Source organism: Piliocolobus tephrosceles, chromosome 6 (genome assembly GCF_002776525.5).
Source record: "Piliocolobus tephrosceles isolate RC106 chromosome 6, ASM277652v3, whole genome shotgun sequence".
In the NCBI taxonomy this organism is placed as follows: Eukaryota; Metazoa; Chordata; class Mammalia; order Primates; family Cercopithecidae; genus Piliocolobus; species Piliocolobus tephrosceles.
This window is the reverse complement of record NC_045439.1, coordinates 137,578,809-137,602,673: the sequence shown is the minus strand read 5'-3', so window position 1 is coordinate 137,602,673 and position 23,865 is coordinate 137,578,809. Positions and strand designations below refer to the sequence as shown.

Sequence of the window (23,865 nt, the reverse complement as noted above, 5' to 3'; positions counted from 1 at the left end):
TTCCTTCCTTCCTTCCTTCCTTCCTTCCTTCCTTCCTTCCTTCCTTCCTTCCTTTTCTTTCTTTTCTCTCTCTCTCTCTCTTTCTCTCTCTCTCTCTCTCTCTCTCTTCTTTCTTTCTTTCTTTTTGAGACATGGTCTTTCTCTGTTGCCCAGGCTGGAGTGCAGTGGTATGCTCACTGCAACCTCCGCCTCCCGGGTTTAAGCCACTCAAGCCATCCTCCCCACCTCAGCCTCCCTAGTAGCTGACACTACAGGTGTGCACCATCACATCCAGCTTATTTTTGTACGTTTTTTAGAGATGGACTTTCTCCATGTTGCCCAGGCTTGTCTCAAACTTCTGGTCTCTGGTGATCCACCCAACTTGGCCTCCCAAAGTGCTGGGAGTATAGGCATGAGCCACTGCACCTGGGCACATTCTGGGCTCTTGATACACCATCAAGATTGGATGGAGCCTGGTGAAAAGGTTCAGAATTATCCTTCCTTTCAGCAGTAATCCACTGGGCTTATGACCAAGACGTGCTGTAATTCTCTCTTCCAATAGGAAACTCTTGGTCCCTCATGCAGATGGACTCCAGGATGCTTGCCAAATGGGTTCTCAAGACATAACAAAATCCTGGGATGAATGGAGCTTAGATTGTAGTGAAAAAAAAATCTTTATTTAGAACAGTCTGTATTCCATGGATGTCAATGAAGATTCCAATGAGAAAGAAGCCCATGATAGTGGGAAATACTGATTTTAATAGGTTAAATAGTTTTTTTTGGAGGGAGTGGTGGGGATGGCAGCTTCATTGAGGTATATTTTATATACCATAAAATCCACTCATTGTATGTGTTCAATTCGATGATTTTTAGTAAATTCATAGAATTGTACAATCATCACTATAATCCAGTTTTAGAACATTCCCATCAACACCCTCCCCACACCCCTGAATTCCCTCAAGTTTACTTACACTCATTCCCCACTGTCACCCACAGCGCTGGGCAACCACCAGTCTACTTTCTGTCTATGGATTTGCCTATTCTGGATATTTCATATAAATGGAATCATACAACACGTGGTCTTTTGTATTTAGCTTCTTTCATTTGAGATAATGTTCACCCAGGTTGTAGTTTGTATTAGTAATTTGTTTCTTTTTCTATTGCTAATCAGTATTCCATTGCACTGCATTTGGTTTATCCATTCATCAGCTGGTGGACATTTGTACTGTTTCCAGTTTGGGGCAATTATAAATAATATTGCTATTAACATTTGTGTCCAAGTCTTTGTGTGGGTGTATATTTTTATTTATCTTGGGTAGATTCTCAGAATGGAACTCCTGGATTATTTGGTAAGTGTATATTTGACATTTTAAGAAACCGCCAAACTATTTTCCAAAGGTTATTTTACATGCCCACTGTCAGTTTCTGAGTTTTCTGAGTTCCAGTTCATCACATCCTAGCCAACATTTGCTGTTGTCTGTCTGTTGATTAGGGCTATTCTAATGGATGTGTAGTGGTATCTTACTGTGGTGTTAAGCAGGTTTTTATTCAGGCCTTCTCATGGCCTTTAATACAGCAGTGTGCATTGTGAATTTCCAAAAGAGAATAGTGAATAGAAGATGCTGTGTTTCCCAAACTTACTTGCTCTTGGAATACTATTTTTCACTGAAAAGAGAATATTAAAGGCCTAATGTTCTACAGAACAGATTTTGGGAAGCATTACATCATTTGATTATAATATTATATTTAACTTTGTTCTCTGTGATATTTAGTAATAAGCAAGAGTTTGCTGCACAATGATTTTCAGTCATATAGCATAGATGTGGAGGCTAATAGAATGTAAAAGTTAAAGGAGGATGCTTAAGAGGTTAGCAGCATGGGAAGTAGTTGTTTTTTTTTTTTTTTTTTTTTTTTGAGACAGAGTCTCGCTCTGTCACCCAGGCTGGAGTGCTGTGGCCGGATCTCAGCTCACTGCAAGCTCCGCCTCCCGGGTTCACGCCATTCTCCTGCCTCAGCCTCCCGGGTAGCTGGGACTACAGGCGCCGCCACCTCGCCCGGCTAGTTTTTTGTATTTTTTAGTAGAGACGGGGTTTCATCGTGTTAGCCAGGATGGTCTCGATCTCCCGACCTTGTGATCCGCCCATCTCGGCCTCCCAAAGTGCTGGGACTACAGGCTTGAGCCACCGCGCCCGGCCGGAAGTAGTTGTTTTTATGAGTAACTCAATGTTAGTTTGTTTTTCTCTGTACTTGGTTTCCTCGCCCAGTCCTGATGGGCCCCAAATCTCGTGGGGCATGAGGCTGGGCTCAAGCTTAGAACTTGGCTACATTTTAATTGCCAATACTTAGATAATAATCATAACTTTTATTTTATTTTTCATTTTTATTTATTTTATTTTTTGAGATGGGGGTCTCTCTCTTTCACCCAGGTTGGAGTGCAGTGACATGATCTTGGCTCACTGCAACCTCCACCTCCTGGGATCAACTGATCTTCCGTCCTCTGCCTCCTGAGGAACTGGGATTACAGGTGTGCACAACCACACCTGGCTGACTTTTTGCATTTTTTGTAGAGACAGAGTTTTACCATGTTGCTCAGGCTGGTCTCAAACTCCTGGAATCAAGCAATCCTCCCACCTCTGCCTCCTAAAGTACTGGGATTACAGGTGTGAGCCCCCATGTCCAGACAATAATTATGATGACAAAAACAATAATAGCTATTGATCAGATTTAAATTGATCACATCTGTGCCAGGCACCGTGCTGAGCACTCTTCATGGATGATCTCAACTGAATTCTCACAATGACCCTACTATAACCATTTTACAGATGAGGAAACTGGGGCACAGAGCAGTTAGTAGCTTGCATGCTGGTAGTAGATGTGGCAGAGTCAGGATTGGAACCTGGACCCTCTGAGACCAGAGTCTCTGTTGTACATCCCACAATCATGCTGAAAAGGTGGATCAGCCTGAAAAAAGATTTTTTAAAATCTTAATTACACAGGAATTATATAGGATGCTGGAAAGGTTTCCAGTCCAGAATTTGGCTCCTTCGGGTCATCATTGTTCTAGTTACTCTCGGCCTTTCCTCCTCACCTGATAGGAAATGCACCATGTGTTCTCCTGTGGGAGTCCCCTTGTGTCTGTCCTTCCAGCCCCATGGCCACCCCCTTGGTCCTGACCTCACCTCTCCTCTGGACTATTACCAAGCATGTACACACACATGCATGCGCGCGCACACACACACACACACGTGCATACATGAAAGCTTCTATCTGGTTTCATTGTTGTTAGAATTTTTATTGAAAACCAGGAGCACATCCCCCCCATTAGAAGGATCTTTCCAGAGCCCTGCCCTGCTGCACTGCACTGCTGTGTCCAGTTTAACAACCTTCACTGGGTCTCTTTTCTCAAAGAAAATTTCAAACCCTGAGCAGCGTATTCACACTGACTTCTATTTCCTTCCGCATCATATCTCCCATAACCTCCCACTCTTGGATCAACTGCTATAGGCCACCTGGCCTCTTCATTGCTGCCAAGACAAGCAAAGCCATCCTGCCTGCATGCCTCTGTGTAGCTTTGTCCTCCAGCCTGCCATGACTTCCTCTCCATTGTTTGTTTCTCTGAGCCCTTTCCTGCCCTTGGACATCCCCACTACCTCTAGGATACTATTTCAGCAGATCCCGACCCATAGGACCCCTCCCTCCTTTGGAACCCCTTGGAGAACAAATGTCTGTGACCCTGTGTCGTCTATCTAAGTTCTTCAGTCTCAGTCTTATTTTCTGTAAAATGGGCACAATAATAGTCTCACCTCACACAGTTCTTTTGCAGGTTAAAAGATGTAAAGCACATGGTAAACTTAGAACAGTAGCTGGCACAAAGCCTCAAGGCAAGTATTCAATAAATGGAAGATACTATTATTAATAATCAAGATTGTAATTTTTATTACTGCATGCTGCTTTGTGTTGTTTTAATCTAACTCTCTCATGAGAGGTAGATCTTCTGAGAATGGGGATCAAGTCATGTCACAGTTCCTGTAATGCCTTCAGCATCAAGATCCCAGGACATGTTTGTTGAGGATGGGTGAGCAAACCCTAACCAAACAGTTGGAAGCTCAATGTCAATGTGAGCTCTGCCAGCTACTCAGCGTGTGACCTTGACTTATATTCTTGGCATCTTAGTTTCTTTCACTTTGTATCATCATCCCTAACATTCTGGTTGAATATGGATTTCAAATCCAAGCCCGATATTGATTCTCTGTGTTAATTTGGGCACATTCTTCAATCTTCTTAGTCCTCAGTTTCTTAATCTGTGAAATGAAGAGAATAATCTTGTTTTACTATTGGCTGTAAGAATAAATGAGGTATTGCTTATAAAATGCTCACCTCAGTACTCAATTCAGTTGCACTTGTGGTTGTTTTATCATAGCTGTTTGATTTTGTTATTCGATAAACACTAGACTTGTTGAATGTATTAGTTTCCTGGGTCTGTCATAAAAAATACTACCGATTGGATGGTTTGAGCTCTGGAGCTTAGATGTTCAGAATCAGGTTGTCAACACGGTTGATTCCTTCTGAGAGCTGTGAGAGAGAATCTGTTGCAGGTTGGGAAGCCTTAGGCTTGTAGATGGCATTTGTCTCGGGTCCTCACATTGTCTGCCTTTTGAGCATGTCTGTTTCTGTGTCCTTTTGTAAAGACACCAGTCATATTGGATTAGGAGCCATCCGAATGATCTCATCTTAACTTGATCACCTCTGTAAAGACTCTATTTCCAAATAAAATCACATTTTGAGGTACCAGCAGTCAGAATTTTAACATACCTTCATGCTATAGAGACACAATTCAGCCAGTACCATTGAAAATGATTAATAGTTGTATTTCTTAAATGAAATAGAAATGAAAAATCACTGGACAGTGATTCCCCTTCCCTCCACTGCACTTGACATTCACAGCAGTTCTTTTAACTGGATCAGGTGAGTGGAGTTAGTTTTGACGAAGATCCGCTTCTTTCTGCAAAGCAACTCCCAGAACCTTTGTCCTGGGTGGTGAGTCCCACAAGTACTTTTGGAATTGCAAGTCTATCATTTCTAGTTCACGACGTTGTTATAGGGCCCCCAGGATGGAAATAACATACCAGGTCTCAGTCAATTGGTGTTCTTTCCCTGTTTTTATAGCACTCTGCAAACTCTCCTGCTGTTTACATGTGACTTATATTCCTCTGGTGGTCCCTAAATAGATGTAATAAAAACAGATTTAGAATATTAGTCTGACATGGTTCAAGCCAACATGGTCTAATAGAAATTTATTTACTGGAGATGGTGAACAATCAGAAAGAGTAGAGTGCGAATCATTTCTTAGTAAGTATTTGTTGCTGGCTTCTTTGGCACTGTTTCTCAAAATACAGTCCTGGATTCCCGGTGTCGTTTGTGGAAAACGCAGATTGCAAGGCCCTGCCCCCATCCTGCAGATTCAGTGTCTTTCAGGGAGGGGTCCTGGAATTGGCATTTCTGTTGATCTGCCCATGTTCCGAGTGGTGCTTCACCCTGCAATGTTTGAGAACCACTGGTTTCCATCCTCTCAGAAGGAAATGCGTTGTGTTGTCTGAGTCAGATGGGTTTCAATGCTGGAGTCTGTCCAGGGCTGAAGACCAGGAGGGCCAGGAAGCAGGTGTGGGGCAGACGGCCCAGGGATGGTCAGAGGGAGGAGTCAAGTAGCCATGGTGAGGACAAGTGTGTCCAATCCTTTGTGAGGTGACATCTGCTGAGCGTGCTAAAAGGACAGTGGATTTCAGGTGTGACAGGGAGGCCTGTAAAGGTTGTTGGGGTCTGTACTGTCGGCAGGTGGTTTGACCTGGGGCGTGAGTCTCTGGCAGCCTCAATGTATGGAGGTCCGAGCATCATCCCTATCAAGGGTCTAGCAGCTGGGAGCACTGGGATGGGGTAGGGGGTGTAGGAGGGGCTGATGCCTAGTCCTGAGGGGAGCTAACTCCACTCACCTGACTCCACTCACCTGACTCAGTGAGGCGGGGCCTCAGAGCCACTTGGAGAGAGCTGTGTGCAAATTTGGATTTCTGAGCTTGAACCAGCCCTTCTTCATTACACTGTGGGAATCTGTATTTTTAAAGCTCCCCAGGTGATTTAATGTGACAATCCCTCGGGATAGCATTTGGGAACCATGAGGAAAGAGCTGGCTTTGGGATCAGTGACCTGGTCCTAGTGCTGTGACCTTGATTGTGTTGCTAACCCACTGTGAGACAGTTTGATTATCTCTCAAATGAAGATACAGATTTTTTTTCTCTTTCTTTGCTGTTGTGAGAATTACAGATAAGAGATGTGATACATTTAGCACACTCTCTGGCACACAGTAGGCCACAATAAATGGTGGCCCCAAGCCTTGTGAAACCTGAGATTCTAGGCACAATGAGAATCCAATGGGCAAAGGAGTCAACAGAGGAACTCTGATTGGAATTGGGAGATAGGATGAGATCTTGACTCTAGACAACATTGCCTCCTGGTGTCCAGAAATGGAACTAGGAAAAAAAAAAGCAGCACTCATGTCAAGGCTTAAATAGTATTTACCTGTGCAGACCAGGCATTATTCTAAGCACTTTATGCACAAGCTTTTGAATAAGTATTATTGTTATCCCATTTTATACATGAGAAAATTGGGGCTCAGAAAGATGCGTGCATGGTCGCATGGTCCATTGTGCAGCAAAATTGAGTTTCAGACCCAGGTCATCTGGCTGTATCCTCAGCCCCCTGCTGCTGCCTGTTTAAGCCTCATATGAGGACGGAGTGGTGTTTGAAGCACAATGCTAAGTCTCAAAAGTAAGCTGGGACTCAAGAAAAATGTTTCCAGCTATTTTTTTTGCCATACATTTCTAGATGTTAAATTGTACAGCCACTTCATGACAAAGTTAGAAAAGCTGGCATTTTCATAGCAGAAACTGAGCTGTAATAACCTCCACTATTGCCAAAGGCTTGATAAGTTCTATTAGAAAATCCATAACACAAAATTATCTTAGAGTGAAAATCCCTTGACCACTTTATATTCCATTCTTGCATAAGATTTTTATTTTGTTTTTATTTTTATTATTATTGTTCTTTAAGTTCTAGGGTACATGTGCACAACGTGCAGGTTTGTTACATATGTATACATGTGCCATGTTGGTTCGCTGCACCCATTAACTTGACATTTACATTAGGTATTTCTCCTAACTTGCATAAGATTTGACCTCTTTCATGGGTCAATTAGAGATTCAAAGGGCCTCTCTGACCACGGTTCCTTCTCCCTTAGCCTCCAGCCTCACTGACTCAATCCTCATTCAGTTGATAGAAATTTGAATCTCTGATCAGGATTTTCCCCACCTTACACATGAGGCATTACCGAATATATTGGCTTAATTCTGAGAGTATTTTGTTAGAATTTCAACCTTTTGTAACATTCTTCTCTATCCCTTCTCTCTGTTCTCAGGGCATAACCTTCGGTGGCAGGACAAATCAGGCCAGCACGCAGTCTGCCAAGTCCCTGTCAAGAAAAACAGCTGGATCCATTTCTAATCAACACTTCCCAACACAACACTTCTGAGTCTCTAAAGGAGACCAGAGCTTGAAACTTTCCAGACTTCCAATAGATATCGAGTGCAAAAGGATATTTAGGTTGTCTTCACACAAATCTGGTTGATTTGAGAGATAAAGCGGGGAGAAAATGAGTGTGACTTTCACCTAAGAAGTCACATGAACATATTTCACATTTGAACTACATAATGAATGATGGTTATTGAAATAGCCCAAACCTCTACCACAGAGCGAGGGGTATAGCTCAAGTGGCAACCAAGCAGTCGCAGAACCAAGGAATGGATGACTACAAGTATCAGGACAACTATGGGGGCTATGCCCCCAATGATGGCTATTACCGTGGCAATGAGTCCAACCCAGAAGAAGATGCACAGAGTGATGTCACCGAAGGTCATGATGAGGAAGACGAGATCTATGAGGGCGAGTACCAGGGTATCCCTCACCCAGATGATGTCAAGGCCAAGCAGGCCAAGATGGCGCCCTCCAGAATGGACAGCCTTCGGGGCCAGACAGACCTGATGGCTGAGAGGCTGGAAGATGAGGAGCAGTTGGCCCACCAGTACGAGACCATCATGGATGAGTGTGGCCATGGCCGCTTCCAGTGGATCCTCTTTTTCGTCTTAGGTTTGGCCCTGATGGCCGATGGAGTGGAAGTGTTCGTGGTGAGTTTTGCCCTGCCCAGTGCAGAGAAGGACATGTGTCTGTCCAGTTCCAAAAAAGGAATGCTAGGTAAGTGGAAATTTCCAATGATCCCTCCAATGAAAGGGAAGGAGAAGTAAAATTTATATAGTGTCTGTCACTATCAGGCACTTTAAATATATCACAATGTACCCATTTTGCTGTTAAGGGATTTTTATCTTAGAGAAATCAATTGATTGGCTTAAGTTTGCACAGCTAATAAGTCTTGGAGCTTAGATTTCTATTGAGGTCTATCTGACTTCTGAGCTCTTAGTTTGCTTTCTAGATCTTGTTGCCTCCTTGAGAGTCAGATTTCTTTCTTCTTCATATTAAACCTTCTTCGATGTCCAAATGACAAATATATTTTGGGAGTGGCAAATGTGGGAGTGGCAAATTAAACCTTCTTCAATGTCCAAATGACAAATAACATTTGGGAAGAGACCTCTGGCTGGTCTCTTCCACTTGGTCCTTCCCTCTGTGTCTTTCCAGAATCTGATGGTGTCTGTTCCTGGTTTCTCATGTACATAAATGTTAGTAGGCTGAATGCTCACATACCCTGGGGATGAATGATGGGCTTGAGCACACCAGTGGAGTCCCTGCAGGCTGTTGGGAACCATGCTGTGAGGCACAGATGGATTCTGCAGGATAGAGGAACAGCTTTGCAAATCAATTAAGAGATCAGCATCATCAGAGCCAAGCATCAGCATCAGGCTGAGGCAGAGAGGATTTGCGAAATTAGAGAGAGGATATGCACAAATGGTGTGATGTAGAAAAGATTCATCATCATATGGACAAGCATTTGTCTTTAGTCACCAAATGTCCTGCAAAACATATCTAGCCTCTAAATTTAGAGTCCATGAAATTAATTGTGCAGCAAACATGCAGTTATTGAGAACTAAGTATGAGTCAAGTTCTCATTCAAGACCAGGACATGCTTGTGACCCTGAAGAGCTCAAAATCTATCTGGCAATTCAGCTCCTTTATTCAACAAATATTTTTTATTGATTTACCTTATGCTAGACTCTGTGCTCAGGACCTGGGAAGAAAAAAGCTTTTGTCTCTCAGATAATTTGCATGTAGTTGAACAAACAGACATTAACAAACACAGAGAATTATTTAGTTACTGTAGGGACAGTCTCTATGAAATACCTGGTGTAATTCAGATCCCCAATATTTGCTATAGAGCAAGAGCTAGCAAACAGTTCTGTGAAGACCCAGATAGTAGATATCATAGACTTTGCAGACCCAGGTGGTCTCTGTCACAACCACTCAACTCTGGCACAGTAGCACAATAGCAGCTTTGAACAACATGTAAACAAATGGGCGTGACTGTGTTCCAATTAGACTTTATTTACGAAAAAATGGTCAGTGGGCCAGATTTAGCCTGCGGGCTGCAGTTTGCAATTCCCTGAATTAGGGCCACTGTAAATAAAACTGAGATATCAAATAAAGAACATCTGCATAAAGAATTGTTCCTGGGGGCTTTTTAAAATGATTTTACACATTTGTGTTTAACTAAAGGGCCATTTAAAATGATTAGAACTATGTCAGATATAACCATGAAGGCACCAAAAGAGACAGAGTATATGCAAACAGAAAGAAGGGCTTGAGAAGCAAGGATATTACCTAGAGTTTTTAAACACCAACATAATTTTAGTGTAGTTCTTTTTCATATTAAAAAATTCTGCTACCTGCTTTTAAGTATAAATAGTAGATTTTTTTAAAAGGACAAAACCAACCAACCAACCAACAACCAACCAATAAAAACCAAAAACCCCAAACAAAACAAAACCATCTCCAACTGATGTAAACATTTCCAATACATTAATTTGTTTTGCAGTATTCCCAACTGAAACCCTGGGTCCCTGTGAGTCCAAATTGGCAACGTCGGTAATGATTTCATGCCCTGCTGGTCTCTCTGGCACCGTGGTGCCTAGCAGCCTCATTAACAGAGCTGCAGTATGGTTGCAGCCCTTGCTGGCTCCTAGGGCAAATGCTGGGAGTTGCGGGAGTCTTAATCTGGGGAGTCCAGGTTTTTGTAATTTTGCTCTTAGTGTCTGCCCAGAAGATGCTATGACTCAGCCCAAGAGGAGAAGGCAGACCCTCTGAACATAGATGGACTTCCTGTGCACTCGTGGGACCCTCTTTGTGGTCAAGAAAATGAGTGTCTAAATGGATCCAGGGGGCTGGATGATTTGAGGATTTCATGAGGGCAGAATTTCCACACACTGTCACATGGAACCTTCAGAGTCACCATGTCAGTTAGATGATCTTTGTCCTTCAGTGTAAACACGCAGACCCAGATTCAGAGAGTTTTATCTAAGGTCACATAGCTCATAGGTGTCAAGCAGGGGTTTGACCCCAGGTCTATTTGACTTAAAAGTCTGGGCCCATTCTGCCACATCTTACTGCCCCTCTCTCATGCCTGGTTTGTGGGAAAGAGGTCATGCCATGCGCAGGCCACTGTCTATGTCATCAAGCACGTTATAGATTGCTTGGAACACCAGACTGCTTCCAGCGGAAAGGGAGCATGGTGTGCTGATAATGATGTGGGCACTGGAGTCCAACCTCTAGGCAACTGGGTGTGTCCTATATGTCATCGATTTGCTAGTGACCTTGGGCAAGTGATGACGACTCTAATTCTTGGTGTTTCCATCTGTAGAATAAGAGCAGTAATACAGTGCTGTGAGGACTAAATGAGATAATGTAGGTATAAAGCAACCAGCACTTGGTGCCCCCTCAATAACGATTAGTTCTTGTTACTTTATATTCTGCCATTCTGCCTTCTGGCATTTGCAGTGAACTATACCTGCAGTGAGATGATGAGGCAATGTGGCCCTGGAGCCAGTTGCTTGGGTTTGAGTCCTTGCTGTGCCATTTCTTAGTAGCGTGATTTTGGAAAAGTTGCCTGGCTTCTCTGTGCCTTGGTTTCCTTGTTTGCAAAATGGAGATAATAATGGTATCTACTTCATAGGATTTTTTTGGGGGGAATTAAATGAGGTTAATCCATTTAACATGGCTAAAACAGTACCTGGACCTAATCAGTGCTCAAGATATCTTAGTTAACATCGTTGATTGTGGTTGTTATTATTACTAAACTCATTGCTTGATAATGACTCAGGAACAGATTTTCTCCGGTGAGGCTGCAAATTTCTTTCAGCCAGTGTTTTTTATGGTAGACTTTTAAGGTCAAGCTGTCCTACCTCAGCTGGTAAAAAGGCTGTTTATGTTTGAGTGCTGCTAACTCAGATCTCTCTTTCCCCATCCTCTCTCTGTTTTAAAAAAAGAAACTCTCTGGTTGGGTGTGGTGGCTCATGCCTGTAATCCCAGTTCTTTGGGAGGCCGAGGTGGGAGGATCACTTGATCCCAGGAGTTTGAGATCAGTCTGGGAAACATGGTGAAACCCGTGTCTACAAAATACAAAAGAAATTAGCCAGATATGGTGGTACATGCCTGTAGTTCCAGCTACTAGAGAGGCTGAGGTGGGAGGATTGCTTGCGCCCAGGAGGCGGAGGTTGCAGTGAGCTATCATCGTGCCACTGTACTCCAGCCTGGGTGAGAGAGTGACAACTCGTCTCATTAAAAAAAAAAAAAAAAAAAAGAAAAGAAAAGAAAAAGAAACTCTAAAAGTGGTGTCTTTACATTAGACTTCTACTTGATGACCCAGGAAAGGAATTCAGTAAGAGAAATCTCCATTCCCAAATTCAAGTGTCAAATCATAGGATATTTTGTTACTTTTTTCCTGGAAATGAATGAATCAGTTCAGAAAATAAATAAATGTGCCTTGGCCAGGTGACAAAAATGTCTGGATGCTGCTGTCCTATTTTTCTGAGCTTTTAGAAAGATTAAAGTTTACTTCTCTTGAGCATTATGTTTTGTTGGATCCTCATCTAGAACTGTCTCACTTGGGGAAGAAAAAGGTCTGTGAGTATGTTGTTGACATTGAAGGCTCAACCCTGCCTAGTGTCCAGCAGTTGGTCTCCTTCAACTCTCAATGAAGGAGAAGGCATTCATTTGTTAATTAAAGTCTTCATCCATTCTTTTAAAAAATGATTGAACATTACCACATGCCTGGTACTCCTCTGGTTTATGGCAATACAAGGAGACAAAGTCCTGGCACTCAATGAGTTTTATTCTAATGGCAGAAATGGAGGTCACACAGAGATGTTAAATACAAACGCCACAATATAATCGTGCAATGCAACATTCAGTCTTATCACTTTTATTCAGATAGGAAGGAAACAAAGACAGTGTAAAGGGATAGAGCTTGAGCTTGGGGGAGTGGTTCTAGAATTAGGAGATTTGTTTTTGCAATTGCTCTATTAATGTTTGTGTGACCTTGGGCCAATCTGAAGTCTTTCTTCTGAGATTCCACAATTTTAGGTGGTTGATGAGTGAATCCACATGTATTTTAACCTTTTATGTGATAATTATGCATTTTCTGGGTATGTAAAAGAAAAATTACCCAAAGAAGTGACTAAACTTAGGAAGCTCAAGGCTATGTGGCAGGTTAAGCCATTTGGTTCTTATAAATGACATCACTGGCAACGGATTATCATGTTTAGGAGTGTGGAGTTGATCCCACCAGCAACGGAGAGCTATTTAATGGGGAGCTACGAAATATGCCTTTGAGGATGGAGGTGATAAGATGGGGCCTGTGGTTTAGGATGATCACTCTATCCCAGTGATTTTGGTACTGAGAGTGCTTCTAGAGGAGCAGAATTTTGAGGATGAATTTTCTGAATTGGCTCTGGAGTTTCTGGAATTGTCTTTTTAATCTGATTAGATTTAAAGATAATTCATTTTTTGAGTGTGAGAGCCTTGTCTCCCTGGAGTTACTTTTAAATGGCAAAAACCACAATTATTTTTGCACCAACCTATAGGATGACAATATTGGCAATACATAAGACAAACCAACTCCATGCTTTTCTGCCTGCATTTGATAAATCGACACCAATTTTTCATAATTGCAAATAAGCACCTCAACCTGGAATTGTGGGCTATTCCTTACCTTCATGCCTATGAATGTGAGCTTCTCTTTCAGGCAAGAGTTCTATGTTTTGCCTGCAGAGTTTTGATTTCTTGGAAGGATCCAGTGACTTGTGTATTTTATTGGCTGTTAGTTTCTTGCCATCTGCAGTGAAAAGACTCTGGGAGTTATACCTTTCAGAAAGTGATTTAGAACCTAACAGTTGACCCCTGGGGCATGGTGGCTGTGCCAGCCACACAGAGGACACAGAGCAATGTCAGATGGGGCAGATTCATTAGAATAAATTGTGAGCTGAATTTTCATGGCAGCTCAGAGATAGATATATTACTCTGCTGTCACGAAAGATTATCCCGTGATTGTTTTATATGTAATTCTAGCCAAGCATCAGGGCAGAATATTTGATTTATGAGCCATGTTTTGTTTAGGCCTAAATTCATTGTCAGTTCTTGAAAAGAGGAGCCACTCTGTGTCTCAGAAGGAGGTGGTATGGAGGAGGGTGGGTCACTTGTCTGGCACAAAATATGTCCTCAGTAAATACCTACTTATGATGGTGAAATCCACCACTGGGAATGTCCATATATTTCTTTCTGTGTTTGATTTATATCAGTTTTCTTATTTATACTGTTTAGATCATGTAATTCTTCAGGATAGACTGATTACTTGATGCTCTTGTGAAAAAAAAAAAGCTCAGAAGAAATAGAATAAACTTAAAATGAAGGGCTCCCTTAGCAGGCATACGCGATTGCCATGTTTGGGAGTGTGGAGTTGATTTCACTGGCAATGGAGAACTGTTTAATGGGGAGCTATGAAATATGCCTTTGAGGAAGGAGGTGATAAGATGGGGCCTGTGGTTTAGGATGATCACTCTGCCCAAGTGATTTTGGTACTGAGAGTGCTTCTAGAGGAGCAGAATTTTGAGGATGAGTTTTCTGCATTGGTTCTGGAGTTTCTGGAATTGTCTTTCTAATCTGATTAGATTTAAAGATAGTTTATTTCTGAGCATGATGTATTGTTATAGCAGTAGTTCCTTTCGAATTTTTCACATTTAAAATTTAATTTCAACTTTTATTTTAGATTCCGTGGGTACATGTGCAGGTTTGTTACATAGATATATTGTATGATGCTGAGGTTTGTGATATAAAGGATCCCATGGCCCACGTATTGAGCAAAGAACCTAACTGTTTTTCAGTCCTTTCTCCTCTCCAGTAGTCTCCAGTGCCTATTATTCCCATCTGTATGTCCACGAATACCCAACATTTGGTTCTCACTTACAAGTGAGAACGTGCGGTATTTGGTTTTCTACTCCTGCATTAATTCACTTAGGATTATGGCCTCCAGTTGCATCCATGTTGCTGCAAGGAACATGATTTTGTTCTTTTTTATGGCTGTGTGGTATTCCATGGTGTATATGCACCACCTTTTCTTTATCCAGTCTCCATGTTGATGGGCACTTATGTTGATTCCATGTTAAAGAACCTTTTGACTCTATTTCTAGGAGTAAAGAGAGCACTGATAGTCCATGTTGTGATGTGGCAATCAAGATACATAAAATATCACTAGAAACATCTAATCAAATACTTATAATAGGCAAGAATCTGGGTGACCAAGTACATGATACCTTCAAACGTTTTTGTCAAACTAATGAATATAATAACTTTGGCTGGTAGCACTAATGTTACAGGACAAAGTAGGGAAAGAAATGGATGAGCCCAAGGATTCAAATTCCCAGCTCAAATGCTGCATAAAGGATATGAAAGCTTCTGTGTTTCCCTTGAAAGAGATCCTTATCTCCTGAGATTGCTGAAAACTAAACCCAGAATCTCATTCTGTGAGTGGCTGAATTACAGTGAAAATTGAATTCCCAGCCTTGCAGGTTGTCTTCTGTTAAAGTGAGAACATTGACTGGGAAGGAATGAGATCCTGAAAGTCAGCATGGGAATGTGCGGGAAGACTGAGGAAACCAGGAACACTGAGCCCCTAAATTCTGAGGAGTCTTTTTTGCCAATATAAGCAACCTCTCTGCCCCCGTTCAGAAAAGATGAACTCTGCAGTGACTGAGGAGGCTCTAAGTGCCTCTCCTGAGGCAGTTGCCTTGCAAGACTTGCTTATTCTCGTCAGGACCCACCCCCTCCACCCCTCTTTGCTTCTAGACCTATAACTAGACTCAAGTCCCATCAGGCCTCTAAAGATGAGGCACAACATGTGGACCATGAAGAGTTGGTTACACTCCAAAAGAATGACTTGATTTTTCTAATTTACATACACAGAAATCTGGAGAATATGTGTAGGAATGGATATTAAGGGTGTGGGATACTGGTGGAAGAAACATAGAGTTGGGTCAGGCTAAATTTATTGATTTGGGCCCACTAAGCAGAAATTCTGCATTTAATGTTGCATGCAGCTTTACCAGTTTGTTTCATTGGTTGGCTGAAATGTAGATCAAAATGTGGCCCATAGTAAATGAACTTGAAATGCCAGACCTATGTTGGTTTATGGTAGAGGAAGGGATTGAAAGGCCTAGGAATATTTGCATCTTCGATGGATTTTTCATTTCAGACCTACTCACCCACACTGGGAGGGTTCAGAGAACACATCTTTTACCATGACTATAAGGGTTTCTTGAGGGGATCCTTAGTGTCCTTAAAGAGGTCTGTGATTACTGTGCTCTCTGGGACAGACCTTCCAGTGTGGACTGTAGTCACTGAGTTGGAACACCTAAATGCAGTGGGAATAATTGGATCCCAGGGTGCAAGGGCCAAGTGGTGCACCCACTCAGTCACCAAAGGCAAGGGGAGTGTGGTTACTGTAGTGGACAACAGAGGCAAAGCAGAAATCAGAACAGTCTGACCCGTGTAGACCTATGGTACTGGCTAGGTAATTGTGGCATTTTTAGAAATGAAATAAAAAGGAAGCCTACTGAACTCTTACTTGATCTGTGTAAGAGTAAAGTTCCAGGTCAAGTGAACAGAAGTCTAATGAAATATAGAAACAGAGCATCATGGCTTCTTGGTCAATTCCCAGACTTGAGCTAGTTTACAGACCCAGAACCCCTTTTATGAAAGGGAGGCTGAATCTCCTTGAGGAGGGACCCCAGTACACTGCCAAAAATTTATACCATTAATCTTTCTCCCAGTGTTCCCCAAAGAGACCTGTGAGCTTTTACTAGGTGACTGTGCATTAGGGAAAGGAAAATAGTCAGACTTTTTGAAGATACTTGCTCTGAACTGACACTAATTCCAAGAGACTGAAAACGTCACTGTGGCCCATCAGTCAGGGTAGGAGCTTATGGTGGTCAGGTATCAATGGAGTTTTAGCTCAGGTCCATCTCACAGTGGGTCCCCACACTTGTTCTGTGGTTATTTCTGCAGTTCAGGAACGCATAATTAGAACAGACATCCTCAGCAACTGGCAGAATCGCCACATTGGTGAAGAAAGGATCATCGAGAAGAGAGACTGGAGGTGGGAGAACCCATAGAATGTTATTGGAGTAAGAAATATGCAATTCCTAAACTAATCTTTAGAGGTAATAGTAGAAGCCATTTGAGTGTTTTGAAAAATTGAGGTTTTTATGTAGGCCTTAAAAACATTTCTGCTATAAGCACCATTATTTTCTTGTACAATTTATGCAAGGAAGAAAACCCTTCTTAACGTCAAGAGATTTACATTTTTACACAGCGGGTTGTGTTTATTATAATACAGTCAGTGAATTCATAGTCTAAGCGTTGACTATTACAAAGCTTATGAGTAAATTCACTTTTGTGTAACTAACACACAATGAATAGAAATAAATTTTTCCACAACCAACCAACCAACCAACCACCTAGCCGGCCAACTGAAAAGCAAGCTCCGTACTCTCAAGATTAAGAGCAATTTCACATTTAAACCACTGGAGTTAAAAAAAAAATCTCTCGAAGAGAATGTCTTGCACACAAAGTACTCATTTTATCATGTGAGATACAGATTCAGTGTGGATTTAGCTTTGAAGGTGACGCTTTCCCAACTTGTCTACTGCTATTTTTTTTGTGCCTTTCAGCTTATTCCAACATCAAAGGAGAGAGACTACCACCCAATACGAAAGCACCTGTGTCAACAACTTTAAATTATTAACTCCTTGTTAAAACTTACAGTTTCTGAGTTATTGCTTGGATTTTGAGCAAGATTGAATCAAAGATATGTGGAGCTTATGTAGATTTTAGTTTTATTGGGAATAAAGAGCAATGTCTGGAAAGAGAGGGAGAAGCAGAGAAAGAGAGGGGGAGAGAGAGACAGAAAGAGAGAGAAAAGACAGGGCAGTAGAGGATGGTTCTTAGCTCCCAAGGATGCTGGGAAAATTAAATGAAATTACCCCTGCTCTCTGCCCTAACTACTCTGCTCAGGATCTGCACACAGTAGATACTTAGTCAGTACTCATCTTGCTCCCCTGATCCAATGGCAAAACCTGATGTTTTAGCTTCTCAGTTGTTTCAATATTGATTAGAGCAAGGATGTCTCAGGACATTCTGTTCACTTTGCCTGCAGAATATCTCCCTTGGCAATGTCACCTTCAAAGACTTTAATGAGTTGTTTTTCCTCCACAGTTAAGTGCACCCTTCTGGAAGACCTGGTAAATGAAAGATGTTTAGTAACTACCAATTTGCTAATTATCAGAATAAAAATATGTTATTTATTTATTTATATTGATTCATCTATATTTATACTTATATTTGCTCCCACAATGGAAAACTTCACCAAGAATAAAAAAGACTCATAAGACCCTTGACCCACATGTTGGAAAATATGATCTTCCAGACCACAGAAAGCACAACAGAAATGAATGGGAGGAATTCTTAAGTAAACTGGCATATTTACTGAGAATGGAGGTGGAAGTTGCAGAGTTGGGTGTGGGCCGGAAATATATAAAGCTCATTCCCTGTACAAGTATATGTAAGCTTTTGACCTTGGTGGCCCAATGAAGAGGGTTTAGAGATGGATCTTTTATAGAATCATGAGGGACTTTATTCTGGTTATCTATTATTGCATATCAAACAAGCAAACAAACATATACTCCCCACAGAACCAAAACCACCATGCCATTTACTTTGCTTATAAATCTGCAGTCTGGGCAGATACCTGGCCCCTGTCCAACTTGACCCTGCCTGGGGCAGCTGGAAGGTGGGAGCTAGAATCATTGGAGGGCTCACCCACACAAATATCTGGTACCCAGACTGGAAGACACAGATGGCTGGGGCTTCTTTTGAACATCTCTCTCCATCTCCATGTTATCTGTAAGTGTGATCTTTCCAACATGGCAGCTCCAGGGTAGCTGGATTTTTTTTTTATCCTGTTGGCTTAGGGCTTCCAAAGGGGCAGATCTTGGAAAGAGATCTTGAGAGAGAAAGACAAGCAGAAGCCTTTCATGACTTTGCCTCAGAAGTCAAGCATCTTATTTCCTTGAATTCTATTTGTTGAGTAATAAAGACCAATTCAATTTCAAGAAGAGAAGAAATAGACTCCATCTTCTAATGGAGGAAATGACAAGGTTCTGGAGAGCATGTGAGACCAGAAATTTTGCTGAGCTATTTTTGCGCAGTATGGTCAGTTACTGACTTTCTTTAGAATGAGTCCTCTGTGTGGCCCCTCTCAAAGTCATGCTCTGTTGACATGTTGGGCCGGTCAATTCCATGTTCTGAGGGGCTATCCTTTGCGTTGTAGGATGCTTAGCAGCATCCCTGGCCTCTACTCACTAGATGCCTGTAGCACCCTGATCCTAGTTGTGACAACCAAAATGACTCCAGATATTGCTAAATGTCCCCTGGGGGGCAAAATCACTTCCAGGTGACAACCACTGCGCTAGATTAATATCCTTAATCTTGACTGCCCAATAGAATCACCTGAGGAGCTGCTGACAAAAACCACAGGCTTTGCTCTAGAATAATTAAGCCAGAATGTTTATGGATGAGTCATGGGCATATACATTTTTTAATAGCTCCCTAGTGATACTATTGTACAGCCAGAGTAGGGAACCAGGTAGTTTGTGCAAAGACTATGTATCAGTAGGAGCTGCTGAGATGTCAGGGTTTTTGCTTATCGTGTTATATAAAAATTAGGAACTATCCCCACGTGGCTTCCTTCATGTATTTGTGATGATGTTTGGAATATTTGCACATATCTTGGGTAGCATGGAAAAATGGAACTGCGTTAAAAATCTTGTAGAGTGCTTTATAGATTTTCAGTGGTTTTCCTAATCAGTCTTATTTGATCTTTAAATGACTCTGTGAGATGAGCAGAGTGATAGTCTCTATTTATGCAATGAGGGAAGTGTTGCTCAGAGACCTTAAGGGATGAGTGCTGGACTCCAGTTCCTAATGTGATTTTCCTATCCCGTGTAACCCATTGTCACTATGGGTTCCTTTATATTAATGAAGTTGAAAGGCTTATTGTCTCCCATACAGACTTCTTCATAGAAAGCAAAATAAACTGATATGAATAAATCAATTATTTCCCACTGTCTTGTATAACGTGTTACTTTTTTTCTAATTTAAAAGCAAATTATAATAATTATACCACTACCACCATTACCGAGAGTTACAATTTGATAAGCTCTTTCTTTGCATCCATTTTGTACTAGGTATCTTATCTTGTACCATTTCTAACCTTTATAATGACCTGCAAGGCAAATATCATTTTCACTGTTTAACAGATGAGAAAACCTAGGCTCTAAGAGGGTAAAGTAACTTGTAGAAACTAGTCAGTGACAGATCTAGGATTTGAAAAGTCCAGTTATATCTGACTTCAAAGTCTGTTGCTTCTCCTTTACCTTGCTGTCCCATCCCTGGAAGACTTTTCCAGGTGTGCATTACACATAAAACCTTAAACAACTTTTATGCAAAATGCATGACTTCAATAAGATGCAAGTGTTAAGTAGGCATTGGCCTCTATCAGGGTGCTGGAGTCAGTACCAGCCCATCTCCGTAGGTGAGAGAGGGATGTTGTTTATATCCTAGCTAGCGGGTATAAAAGGCTGGGTGCTGATTTCATTGGAAGGGGAAACTGCCGGGGTCTGCAGTGATCCCTGAGGCTAGACTGTCAGCCTAGAATAGGCTGCCAGAGAGCTGAGTGGTGACATTGCCATCCTTTGTGTGAGGGGCCCAAGAAATGATCCGTCAGTAAGTATGGAGCAGAGCAACAGAGCACAAAGAATTTTCCGTATCCCTTCCACCAGCAACACTATCAGACAGAGAACACTAGGGTCCTCGGTGGAGCTAATGACTGCTGGCTAAAATGACTCTTTGAGGCTGGTGGGTGTAAACTTCCTCTTTATTTTATAAATCTTAACCAGCACTAGCTCAGATGAACTGATTTCACTTTGCAAAGGATTTATTTTAATTTCAGAGAAGAAAGCTGGAAAGTCACAAATTTTAGCAGGGATGGAAGAAAGGGGGTGTGATAGAAGGTTCTGGAAATGTAATAGCCTTTGACATGCCCCATGGGGTCCACTGAACAGGCTGGCCTGGGCTGCCTGAATGTGTGGAGTATACACTTTCTATTTCACCACTGGAGATTTTGCTGACTCAGAGGCATTCATCAATCTCTGCTGGGGATGTGCAGAAAATAGTCCAAAGAAATTTTGTCCTTGCCTTGTTCTCTCTGCCTCACCTCTCTGTGGGTCCTAGAAAGGGGAGTCTTGTCCTTGAAAGGAGACATGATAACAGATTATAAGGTATAAGACATGAATTACGAAATTATAGTACCATTTAATATTAGAAGTGAAAGAGAGGAAGGAGACCTCCTAGCATGCCCTCCATTTCTGACTTAAGCCCCAAGGAGACAGTGTCTTGGTCAAGGTCACATACTCTCAGATCAGAATCTGGGACTCCTAACTATTGGCACAGAATTCTTTCCCCTCTGCCAAGTTGTCTTGCTGTTTGCTCATAAGTGATGATTATTTAAACCAATCAGATAATCTTTCATTAGTATGGTTTCTTTTTTAGGAGGCAGCATGTATATAGGGTGCATTTGGCTTCTGGTAACAATAGCTTTGAATCATGAAGATACTCATTATTTATTGACCAAGAATTTTCAAAGTAGGTGGTACCAGAGTTGGTTTGATGACTCACTGATGTCAGGGCATGAGGTTGGCATGTCTGCAATTCTCTTTATGTTCCCTTGAGGTCACAAGATGGCCACCATAGCTCTAAGCTCTATGTCCCCCAATAATGACTTTCCAATCATCTGGCAGGTGTCCACCAAGTCTTATGGCTTGCCTGGATTAATCACTGGCAAGAAGAAGTGGATGAAGATGACCATCTTAAATTAACTATGATTGATCCCCTAGGGTTGAGTGTGTCTTGGGCGGCGATCTCTCTGAACACATTTAATACGTGAACAAAAGCCAGGGTTCCTTTAGCAAGGAAGAAGAGGGAAAAAGGCTGTTGGGAACGTGACCAACAGAGTCTATCACAGGCATAAGGTTTTTAAAGGTAGGCTGTTTGACTTCATATCTTGGCTACATCACTAACCCTATCATCTTACACAAGTCACTTAACCTCCGTAACCTTGGTTCCTTAATCTGAGATTAAAATATATTAGTACCTGCCTTCAGAAGCATTGTGAGGATTAAATAAGATAAAGCACATAAAGGACTCAGCACAGTCCTGGCACACAGTAAGGATCCAGTAAATATGAGCTTGTATTTGTATATTTTTAATTTTTGACTTTATTCAATAGCTCCTTAAAAGAGTCAACTTACTCACGGGCTTGTTTACTGATGAACAAGAGGTGTAAGTCCCTCCTGTCCCGTCATGGAGCCAACATTTTAGTAAAGAAAAAGCCAAAAAACAAAACAAAACAAAACAAAAAACTAGATGGCTCTCTCTGACCTCCATTTTTCCACTGCCAGGAGTAAGAAGATTCTAGAATTCAATGTATTTTTGGTAGGCTTCCCAGCATTTTTTTCTCCCCAGTACTACCAGCCTTGCTACCAAGATCAGGACTAATTTCATTATGCTCTTTATCCCCGTATGTCAATCACTGTGAGAGGTTCATGTCTGCCAGGACACCCCTTACCACCCACATTTGCATTCCCCTATGGCACTGTACATGCCTCCATTCCCCTATGTTTCCCCCTTCTCCTCTGAGGATGTTAATTAGCCCTGCAGCCTTAGATGGGTGCTCTTTGCCCCATTACAGCCTCCACTCTTGTACCATTGCTCTTTCTTGCTCCCCCTGGACATTTCCAGGCCATTCTCCCTCTCTCCTCACTAAAAGATCTCATATTTGAATCTCTTGTCATCAGAGACTATCACTTACTACACATTCTGGTTGCAGTCATCCACTGACCCCTGGGCCATGTGTTCTCATTCCTGGAGAATTTTAGTTCCAGGTTCATCACTGTCACATTCCAACTATATTTCTATTATTGTCCTTGGAGATTTTAATAAGTGATTTCCATTATCCTGGTCTGTCATTTCCTTAAAGTCCTCTCCAATCTTTAGCCTTTTAATCTCTTATTACCCCCTTGTTCTCACCACATTCCTCACTGAGCTTAATGTCCATGTCCATAATCACAGTCACTTCCTGTGCACATCACCAGCTTCCTTGCACCTCTCTTACTCTGCTATGTTCCCCACCCCTGGTTGCATCCAACTTTTCTTCCGTCTGTCCCTAAACCCTGTTGCTGCATATGGGTGGTCAGGAACACAGAACATACAATGTTGCCCACTGGCCTCACTAAATTCATGATCCAGAGCCTCCAGAGGATCCTCTGTGCTGCCAGTCATCATCCTTCATTTCCCTCATCCCTTCACTCTCTCATCAATAGTTATTTTGTGTCTTATCTACTATTTTCCCATTTCCAACATCTCTTCCTCATCTTCACTCTCAGATTAATAAACTCAGTTCCTCCTGAACTTAGAACAACAGAAGCAACCAGAGAAGAACTTCCACAGCTCCTGCTATCACACCTACCTTCCTCGCTGCCACTGTGCTGACCCCGTATTCTTGTAACCGTGGAGGAGCTGTAAGGCTCACTGGTCTCCCTGTATCCCATCCCCTCTCACCTCCCCAGAACATCACTTTTGCAGTCCTTTTCCTCATCATTTTGCAACTCCTCTTCATCAATATTTTTCTCTCTATGGAATCATTCCCACCAGCACACCACACATTTCTTCAGTCTTGATCCCACATATGTCTTTTCTATTCCCTTTCTGGTAAAATTCACCGAACCCAGTTCCTCACTTCCCCTTCTCACTTGAACCCTCTTTCAGTAGGATGAATGAGTGAGGACGTTGCATCTGTAAGCAGGAGTTAATCCTCCCCTCTTCAGAAACCTGTTCTTGTCTAGATCACTCCTGGCCTCACTTGCTCAGTTCAGCAGTCAGCTCTCATCCTCAGCTTATTCACCTATTCACAGCAACTGCAACTATTGACCACTCTCTCCTTCTTGATGCACTTTCTTTATTGGACATCTAAGCTACCTCTGTCTCATCGTTTTTTAGCTGCCCATTGGCTGCTCCTTCTTGTTCTCCATCACTGGTCTCTCTTCATCTTTCTGGCCTTTAAATGTTGGAATGTCTCAGTGCTCAGTCCTTGAATTTCTTGTGTATTGCCACTCACTTCTTCAGGGATCATGTTCATTGTCTGCTTTCATTACCACCCTTCCTCTGGACACT

At 42.0% G+C, this 23,865-nt stretch overlaps 1 protein-coding gene across 4 annotated transcripts in view; it reads left to right on the top strand.

Moving 5' to 3' along the window:
* The window catches only part of SV2B (synaptic vesicle glycoprotein 2B), a 177,450-nt gene that overhangs the window by 104,765 nt on the left and 48,820 nt on the right, over positions 1–23,865 (top strand). For 2 of the 4 annotated variants that reach the window (XM_023220898.1, XM_023220897.1), the window contains exon 1: positions 7,442–8,277. The exons of 1 other annotated variant lie outside the window; for it this stretch is intronic. In XM_023220898.1, coding sequence (XP_023076666.1) covers positions 7,827–8,277 — 451 coding nt within the window. In that variant the 5' untranslated portion in view covers positions 7,442–7,826. Of the gene's footprint in view, positions 1–7,441; positions 8,278–23,865 lie in introns of those variants that run through there. One more of the 4 variants, XM_023220899.1, reaches the window with a different exon arrangement.